Source organism: Populus euphratica, unplaced genomic scaffold, assembly GCF_000495115.2.
Source record: "Populus euphratica unplaced genomic scaffold, PopEup_1.0 scaffold211.1, whole genome shotgun sequence".
NCBI classification, from domain to species: domain Eukaryota; kingdom Viridiplantae; phylum Streptophyta; class Magnoliopsida; order Malpighiales; family Salicaceae; genus Populus; species Populus euphratica.
This window is the reverse complement of record NW_011500020.1, coordinates 394,888-405,727: the sequence shown is the minus strand read 5'-3', so window position 1 is coordinate 405,727 and position 10,840 is coordinate 394,888. Positions and strand designations below refer to the sequence as shown.

General features: G+C 31.5%; 1 protein-coding gene across 1 annotated transcript in view; it reads right to left on the bottom strand.

Annotated features, from left to right (window-relative positions):
* Positions 1 to 10,616: 10,616 nt before the first annotated feature.
* The window catches only part of LOC105141867 (protein MOTHER of FT and TF 1-like), a 2,373-nt gene continuing 2,149 nt past the window's right edge, over positions 10,617 to 10,840 (bottom strand). The window contains exon 4 of the mRNA XM_011049244.1: positions 10,617 to 10,840. Coding sequence (XP_011047546.1) covers positions 10,617 to 10,840 — 224 coding nt within the window.

The following is a 10,840-nucleotide window of genomic DNA, read 5'->3' as shown; positions in this document are numbered from 1 at the left end:
TTGTTTTTTATAATTTTTACAATTAACCTCCCTGTGGTTCGATCCCGGTCTTGCCGGGTTATTTATTACTTCGACACTCCTGCACTTGGGAGAAGACATCAATCTTTTAGTCGTGTCATATTGTCATGGAATTATAACGGTAGTTTAATTTTGTTAGATGCGAGGGTTAGGGTCAGGGCTAGGGTAGTTCTTACAGACATATTATCAAACATGTGGAGTGCAAAATTAATGATGATTATATTTTTATATGATTGTGTCATTCAGGAATAAATTTGCACTAAGTTTGAGACCATCAAGGAAGTTAAAAGCAAAGAGAAAATAAAAAATAATAAAAGAGGCAACATCCATATAGAGATTGTGTGAATCATATATGTGTGTGTGTGTTCTTCCTTTATAATTTTATGTTTTCACAAAAAAAAAAGAAGCAAACAATGCATCAAGGTTTGGTGGTGTGACTTGAGAAGTAGTTAGGTTTGGTTATGGTGGTGATGGTGGCTAGGTAGAGGGCTTTATTTTGATTGGAGGATCGATAGTAAACCACTCAATAATTGAAATTTTGACCTTGGATTATGAACATATAAATGTAATTATCAAAATAGAGTGAATCCATTTTTTGTTACCAAGGCTATTGATTTCAATCTTATCACCAAACAATAATATAGACACCAACACTAAACCCATCATAATACACATAAATGTTAAAAATATTTTTAAATGATTAAAAATAAGCAAAAAATGCATTAGGGGTTTGAAAACAACCTTTGAAATTTATCGAAGCCAACTAAAAGTTGCTAGAAATGAACTGTCATGGGGTGGGCATGTAAGATTATGCACTAGCATATCCAGTCACCTATTGAGCAATGGCATATGTATCTCATGTGTTGAACTTGAATATTTCATAACCTATTTTTAAGTTATTCTTTAAATTCACTTTTTTCTTCCAAAATAAAAATCAAAAAATAAAATAAAGGTTGATAACGTAGATAAAGTAGGTCAAAGAGGATTCCAAAAAATTACATAAAAATCAAGTTAAAAATTTGGATGAAATTTAAAGTCTAGTTATACTCCATTATACCTAAGACTAAAGAAACAATATAGATTCAAAGTCAAATTAAATGATTAATGGATGAATCTGTATAAAAAATTAAGTCCAATGACTTAATTAAATTTTTAATAGGCTAATTTAATTTAATCATAGGCCAAATTAAAGTTTAATTATTAATTTAGGTCCAATTGAAGGATTTAATTAAGCATAAAGACTTAAATATATTTTAAAAGAGTCAAAGTAATTTTATTAGGGGCTTAATTAGTGAAACTCAAGTTTGGGAGATTGGAAGTTTAAGAGATCAAATTTAATTTTTGTCAAATCAATTGATTGAAATCAAGAGAAAAATTGATGAAAATCAAAGTTCTTGGATCAATTAAGAGCTAAATTAAAGAAATTTATAGTTAAGAATTAACCTGTAAAAGAAGGTGAATTATAGGGACCTAATTAATTGAAATCAGGGGTCAAATTATATAAATTAAAAGTTTAATTGTTAACCGAGGTTCATAATATATAAATCCAAAACCAGTGACCAAAATGAAAAGGATGCTGAAATCTGGGTTTGAAATTGAATTTAGTTAAGGGCCAAATTGTGCAAAATTGAAAGTTTGAAATCAATCAGGGGTGTAATTAAATGAAATCAGAATTAAAGGACCAAAATGAACATAACCAAAATAAATGTTGTTTTTGTTATTGTTAATTATCTTCAGAATTTCTCCAAAATGATAGCATAGGGGGCTACTTTGCAGGTGTATTTAATGTCTCTCCCCTTCATAAAATTTGACAAAACTTGCATGAAAATAATCACTTAATATCCCTCAACACCCTGGTATGGTCCTTTCCAGTCGATTGACACCACAACAGCCATAACGCTAGCCTAAAAAGCCAGCTTAAGCAGCCTTTAATTGTCAAATTTGACAGTTTATGGATCTTTCCCAAATGAATCAAGGGTTGAATTTTTTTTCCTATAAATACAAGATTACCCTCTTCCACCGTCTATAAATAAGGGTAGATTCCATGGCCTGGGCATGAAGAAAATTGAGGGCAAATTCTGAAAAAAAAAAAAAAAAAACTAGCCAACCCTCAATTCCCAAGCCTTCAGCCTCGAAGACTTCACAAAAACCTTTCTCTTTCATAAAAAACTAGGAATATCCTCCAACTCACCCTTAGCTCCTCTAACCACTAACACCATTCACTACCTCTTTGGTGACTTTTTTGCCCTTTTATCTTCCAATAACAATCATTGGTAACTCCACTAATCATCCTCTCCACCAGCTTAGGCTTCTAATAACAATCAAGACCCATGCCTTCTATAGCCTTCTTCTCCCCCTCCAACAAAATCCATTGCTGCATGTAGAATAAGTTTGTTATACATGTAGCTTTTAAATAAAATTGGTCATTGGTTGAGTAAGTGACCATATAAAGAATGGGCTGGACCTGTGCTAGCCCAACCCAAATGGCTAGACCAAGTCTAACCCACTAAGAAAATGAAGAAAAAAATTGGGCTAATTTGGGCCTAATGCTTTTTGGGCCGATCTTGACCCAACTCCTTTGAAGGTGATCTCATCACAACTCTTTCTGGCCAATGTCGGCCCAACCTAGCTGGACTCGACCTAGTTAGCTAGGCCAACCTAGCCCACAATTTTGCATATATCGAGTTCTGGGCATTTTTAGATTAGTATTAAAATCTGGACTTATTTTGGATTTGGAAAATATATTTTATATTTATTAAAGGTACTACTCTAGTATTGTAATCTTTATTTTAACTATTGTTTATTTCCCAACATATGTAAATAGAAAATGATTGGCTAAACCAAATGTTAAGCCTTCTAATTATTCTTAACTTGGTATTAGAGCATTCTGCCATCAAAACTCTTCTCTCCCCCCCCTTATAGTCAATCTCTCTCTTATTCTCTAAAATAGATTTTGTTGCTGTTATTGCTGATTTATCCCTTAACACTGGTGATGCAGCCCAGCCGACCAACCATCTACAAGCTGCTACTGGTGGTGTTTTTCTATAGTAGTAGCAACCTTCACTAGAAGAATACGTTAATAACTCTTACTCATATGTTTCTATCATTTCTCTGTATATTATGGGAACATAAATTATCTTTATTGGTTAATACAGATGAAGCCTTATCTTATTGGTCAAGGTGTTTTTCACTTCGTTGACGGCTTATATCATGTCTACCATCTCATGTTTTTAATGGTTCTGTTAGTTTTTATTTAATAATCAACCCTTGTTTTCTTCATTAGAAGTAATAGTATCAACTTATTTTGAGTGCCTTATTCTCATCTATTTCTGTGGATATGTTGCATCTCGTGGTAGATTCTCATACCTTACAATGTGTTTGGTGTACTTTTAAGAAAGCTCTTGTATCTTCATCTAATTCTCGCATCATACAACTCCATGGTTCCTCTCAAGATCTTCGGTGACTCATTGGTTAGTATATTTATACAGCAAACAAAATTGTTATTTGATGAATTAGTTACAACTAGCCGGCCTATGTCTCTTGAAGATTTTAATATGCATGTGTTTTGTAGCCTTCGTGGTAAGTTCAAAAACTTGGTAACTAGTCTTATGAACCGTTGTCATATGCCAACCTTTATAGCCACCTTCTTACCCATGAATTTTTATAAATTCCTCTCTGTTGTTTTCACCTCTATTGCCTCAGCCAAAACCACAACCCTTTGCTCATCTTGCTATGCCTCATCACAACTCAAATTTTAGTCATAACAGGAAGCGTTTTCATGGCAATTAGCATCCCAATAATAACTACTACAATCACTGGAATAGGTCCCAATTTACTGTAGACTAGAGGCTAAATAATTAGCAATAGAACATGTATAACAAAAAGGTTGGACAGTGGTTTGGATAGCAAAATGTCAAGTGCTAATTATGCTTAAACTTCAGCCACACGGCTCCTCATTAACCTAGTTTTGCAATAGTACCAAACAACCCTTTACTCATCTTGTTGTTGTGAACATTTCTGTTATGACTTCGTACCCTTTCACTGGCACAAATCAATATGTCATACCTGATCTTACAACTCTAACAAATTCTGTACCTATCTTGGTTATGATCATTTGTATGTTGGTGATGGTAAGGGCCTTGACACACACACACACACACACACACACACACATATATATATATATATATATATATATATATTAGACATACTACGTTACATTCCTCCAAACATATTTTTAAATTATCTAACATTTTTCATGTGCCTTATATTATCAAATCGTAGTTATCTATTCAAAAATTTGTTCATGATAATCATGTTTATTTTAAATTTTATGTTTTATGTCAAAGATCTCATCATTAAGAAAGTTCTCCTTTCTAGTTAGAGTAATGATGGTCTCTATGTTCTATTCGAGTCTTTTGCTATATTAATTCCTTAAGCTTTCTAGTCTCCTTGCCTCTCCACGACTGCTGATTTGTAGCTTTGTTGTTTGGTTCATCTGAATCCTTGTATTTTAAATTTGTTAGTTTTCAAAAATAAAATAGTATGTACTTTTAGGCGTTTTCTTACTCAATGTCAAGCTTGTCCATTATGCAAGTTGTCACGTTTATGATTGTGACCTACAAGTCACAAAACTACTACCCTACTTGATTTAATATTTAGTGATGTTTGGGGTCCTGCTTCTATATTTTCTTCTTATAGTTTTCATTACTTTGTTATATTTATTGATGCGCATACCACATATTAATAGTAATACCCTTTTATTGTCAAATCTGATGTGTTTTCCATCTTTCATCGTTTTCAAACACTTATTAAGTGTCAGTTTTCATGTAAGATTAAATCTGTTCAAACTGATTAGAGTGGTGAATATCATAAGTTAAATCAATTTTTTTAGACTATTGGCATTCATCACCGGTTAATCTATCTTCATACTTTTAGAAAAAATGACACCATTGCATATCGTCATTGGCATATTGTCAAAACCAGCCGCACTCTTTTAGGCTAATGTAATGCACCATTATGATTTTGGAACTATTATTTTGAATCACCGGTATATCTAATTAATTGCATGCCTACTCTTGTTCTCCAAAATAAATCTCCATTTGAGTTTGCTTTATCGTACTTCTGATTATAATTTTTTATGTAATTTTGGATGTTTCCTTTTTTTACGTCCATATCATACTCACAAGTTGGATTTCTGATCCTCTCCATGTATGTTCTTAGGTATAGCTCATCTTATTTTGGTTATTATTGTCTTGATTTATCATCTTAACGTATTTATGTCTCCTATCATGTTCATTTTCATAAAGATGTCTTTCCTTTTATGAATTTTAAATAGATAATACATACATCAATACCCTCTATACAACCTATACACCTTCTAACCTTGAATCCTTCCTAAAATTTTCTACCTACTGCTCCACAACCTTGCCAAACTAGCACTCATGTCCTGTCATCTACCATACCTTAGCAAACCCACTACTTGCCCACAGACTTTGCAACCAATCCAACACCGCCCAGCCCTGCCATATTGTCACCATTTATTTATTTTTCCAATGATCATTATGCAGGAATAGATTCTCCATCAACAAAGGTTTATGCTTCCAAGTCTGCTTCTATAAAATAGACTAGTTCTACTATAGGTTCGCAGGGGTTTGCAATACCGACCCATCCATCCACAAACTTTTTAGCTGGTTTGCAACTCTATATAGATCTCTCTTCGTATCCTCTCCAACAACTTACAAGTACAAGCTTTTCTCCTCCCCAATCAACTGCTCATCAACATCACATGATCCTCCATCCTAAGCAGCCAAAGACAACACTATCAACAACTACTACTACTATCACTGCTACTTCTATCTGTCAGGTAATATCACCCCCTACCTATGAACCCATTGCTTTTTATTTATGCTAATAGGTATGAGGCTTGGTATAGTGTTATGCACGAGGAAATTCAAGCCTTACGCGCTAACAAGACTTGGACATTGATGCCTTTTCATCTTTTGATTAATGTTGTTAGGAGTCAGTGGGTGTACATTATTAAACATAGAGTTAATGGTAGCATTGAGAGGTATAAAGCACGTCTAGTTGCTATAGGTTTCACTTAGCAAGAAGGTATTGATTACTCTGAAACCTTTATTCCTATTATCAAGTAAGCGATCGTCAAATTAGTCTTTTCCATTACGGTTTCATGTGATTGAAAAATTCATCAACTTGATATCCATAATGCATTTCTTGATGAAGTGGAATACATTAAATAACATCTAGGTTTAGTTGATTCTACTCTCCTCTCTCATGTGAGTAGATTGCATAAGTCTCTATATGGTTTAAAACAGGCTTTACGAGCTTTATACACTTGTCTGAATGACTTTTTGCTACCAATTGATTTTCACACCTCCAAGGTTGATACCTCATTACTTATATTCTCTATTGGTATTGATATTTGTTATCTCCCAGTCTATGTTGATGATATTCTATTTATGGGTAGTAACTCTATTATACTTAGACCCCTCATATAGTTACTCAACCTAGAATTTAAGCTTCAAAACTTGGGTACAATTCATTATTTTTTAGGTATTGAGGTTCAATCCACTGGTGTGGGTATTATGCTATGACATCACAAATATACACTTGACATCTCACTCGAGCTAGTTTGATATATTCCTAACATATTGATACTCCTATCTCTACCTCGAAAGCTATCATATTGCCAAATATTTTGTTTCTCCTTATTATTCTCAACTATGTTCCATCATTTTCTAAAAAATTAGTTTTAGTTTCTAGACTTTATAATGTTGGCTATAGATTTTTGTTTGTTGGAAACTTTTTTAGTATTTTAAAATATAAATTTTCTATTGGTGGTGAAACATTAATTGATGGCTTATATAGAATTGATCTAAATCTTATTTTCAATCCCAACTATTTATCAATACATATTGATTTCAGTATTAATTGGAGAAAAATTGATGAGAATTCCTCTATGTTATGGCATAAGAGATTAGGTCATATCTTCATTAAAAGAATTAAAAGATTAGTAAACGATAAAGTTTTAAGCACTCTTGATTTTACTAATTTTGATAATTGTGTAGATTTCGTAAAGGGAAATCAAACTAACAAGACCATTAAAGGTGCCATGAGAAGCTAACAAATTTTATAAATCATACATACTGACATTTGTATACCATTTAATACTCCATGTTTGAAAGGTCAAAGATATTTTATCTCATTTATTGATGACCATTATGGATTTATATATCTTTATCTCTTATTTGATAAGGTTAAGCTTTTGATGCTTTTAAGACCTACAAGGTTGAGGTAGAAAAACAGAAGGAAAAGACCATAAATATTGTAACTCAGATGGAGGTGGAGAGTATTATGGTAGGTATATAGAAAAAAGGATAAATGTCGGGTCCATTTATAAAATTCCTTGAAGGAGAAGGTTTATTACATAACATATAATGTCTGACACACCACAATAAAATGGTGTAGCTAAAAGAATGAATCGTACACTTATAGACATAGTAAAGTGCATGATTAGTAATTTTAATCTACCATTATCCTTATAGAGTGAAGCACTAAAGAATGTTGTGTATATTTTAAATAGAGTTTCATCCAAAGTTATGCCTAAGACATTTTTTAAATTATGGAATGGATGGAAGATCTATTTAAATCATACACGTGTATAGGGTTGTCTTATTGATGTAAGGATTTATAATCCTAAACTAAAGAAATTGGACCTAAGACAACTAGTATATATTTCATTAGTTATGTAGTGAACTATAAAGGATATAGGTTTTATTACCCTTTTCATACTATAAGAATAGTAGAGGCAATAAATGCTAAATTTCTTGATGATTTCAATTTTAGTGGGAGTGATTTTACTAGAAAGATAGAATTTGAGAAAATACGAGATTCAACTGAGTTGTATAAAGATAAAAGATAATTGTTTATTATTCAAGAAAATTATTTAGATAATTTTAAACAACAAATAATTTAAAGGCAACCAATTCAAGATCAATTAGTTCTCGATAAAGTAAATCCAAATAAAAAATGAATTAAAAAGATCTTTAAGAACAAGGAGACCAATAATTTCTAATGACTATGTTGTATATCTTCAAGCATCTAACTTTGAATTAGACCTAAAGATGATCCAAATTTATTTCCACGATGCATGAATTGAGAAAACTTTGTTTTATGGTATAATGCTATAAAGGAAGAAATAAAGTTTATGTCTAAAATTCATGTTTAGGACGTTGTCGAATTACATGAAAGATCCAAAGCCATAAGTCGTAAATGGGTTTATAAAACCAAAAAAGATGCTTCTCATAATATCAAGCGATATAAAACTAGACTTGTAGCTAAGAGTTATATTAAAAAAAAGCATAAATTACTATGAAACCTTCTCTTTAGTTTGTAAGAAGGATTCATTTAGAATAATAATAGTATTAGTAACTCATTTTAATTTAAATTTGTATTAGATGAATGCGGAAACAACATTCCTAAATGGAGATTTGGAAAAAGAGATATATATGAATCAACTTAAAGGTTTTTGTGCTAACACAAATAGACACTTATTTTATAAGCTAAAAAAATCTATATATGGACTAAAACAAGCCTCCTAATGGTACATTAAATTTCACTATGTTATAGTCTTATATGGTTTTATTAAGAACATTGTTGATCAATACATATACAATAAGTTTAATGGGAGAAAATATATCTTTCTTCTCCTATATATAGATGATATTGTGCTTATAAGAAGTGATTTGGGTTTGCTACATGAGACAAAGCAATTTCTTTCTCAAAAATTTAATATGAAGGATTTGAATGAACCTTTTTATGTCATTGACCTAGAGATTCACAAAGACAAGTCTTAAAGAACATTTCAAATTAAAGAACATTTAGAATTGTCTCAAAAAGTCTATGTTGAAAAAGTTTTGGAAAGATTCAGGATGTTAAATTATGCTTTTTCAATAAAATCTATTGTCAAAGGGAAAAAATTCAATAAAAATCAATACCTATAAAATGTATTGGAAAATGAGCAAATGAGTAATATTCCCTATGCATTTGTAGTTGGTAATTTAATGTATGCATAAGTCTATACAAGAGCTGATTTGGCATTTTCACTAGAAATATTGAAAAAGTTCCAAAGCAATCCAAGAATGGACCAATGAAAAGTTGCTAAGAAAGTCATTATGTATCTACAAGGAATCACAAGTTGACTTCAGATATACTAATCACCTTAAGATGATCGGTTATTCAGACTTGAATTTTGCTGGCTATATAGACACAAAAAAGTCTACTTTAGGATATATTTTTCTTCTTGCTAGAGGAGTACTAAGTAAACTATTGTTGCTTTATCTATTATGAAAGAAGAAATCATTACATGCTATAAAGGAATAACACAAACAATATAGTTAAGAAATTTTATTTTTAGTCTTAAAGTTGCTAATTCCATATTAAGACCAATAAAGATATATTGTGATAATTTAGTTGCAATTTTATTCTCTACGAATAATAAAAGTGAAAGCCAAAACAAGCATATCGACATAAAATATCTTATTGTGAAAGAGAAAGTGAAGGAACATGAAGTGCTTATTGAGCATATTAACACTAAGTTAATAGTTATGAATCCCGTAACTAAAGCATTAATGATAAAACAATATAGAGATCATGTGGATAGTATAGGTCTAACTATCCTATTTGATATTTGACTTTATTTTTTTTAATTAATTGTATAAATATTTTTCTTTATATTATTCTTAGATGCTAAAGTGATGTTATGCACCTATAAAATATTATTTTTCATATCTCTTAGGATATATAAAGTTAAGCCTGAATGACTTATTGAAAGTTCATTCATAAAGTTTATTTGCTTATTAAATATTTATTTTGCTCATTAAATATTTATTTTGAGGATGCAATAAATTATAATACATGGAAGGAATTACTTCATTATCAAGTGTGACCACTATATAATATAGACTAAATACAAGAATATTAGAAAAACATTCTTAAGATAACTCGTGTATCATATAGATTTTAAGATAACTCGTGTATCATATAGATTTTAAATTATATGAAAACGAAGGCTTAGAGCCTTTTGGACTTTAAAAATGGGCCAAGCACATCTATGATAGATAGAAATATAAAAGTTAAATTATATATAGAATATCTTTATTCTAGCTAGAAAGAAATTAATGAAAAATCTATGTCTTTCATCTAGGCAAATAATCTTACATGAGAAAATTAATCCATATTATATATCTTGCACAAATAAGATTTTTTAAGGAAACAAAGAAAATAAATCAGCACCCTTGCATTAAATGCACTTTCTTCACTTATTTTACATGGAAGTCAGGTCCTCTTTTCACATTATCAGGTGCATGAAGATAACGAGAAAAATGGATCCAACAACCGCAATACCCTTAGAGAAAGCACGACATAGCTAAACTCACAAACTTCAAAACGGATGACTAATATCCTTGTAAATAAAAACATATAAAAAGACGAATGAAACAAGTTTCATTATTTTTCTAGACCCCATTGCTAGCTATTATATAAGCCCCCAAACGAGCATGCACAGAGTATTTAACAACTTAGCGCCTCTTATTGGCTGGCTCCTTCTGAGCATTGAAGTAGACAGTGGCTACAGGCAGGCCCAGGTCCAAATGAGCAGCATAGAGTCGAGTATTGAAATGCGAACGGTTCTGTGGTGGTTCCATCATGCTCCCCAGCGGCATCTTCTGCTGGAAAAGCACCAGTATGTAGCGATGAATTCCCACCGGCGGACGAGGCCCAACATAGGAAAGGATCTCTTTCC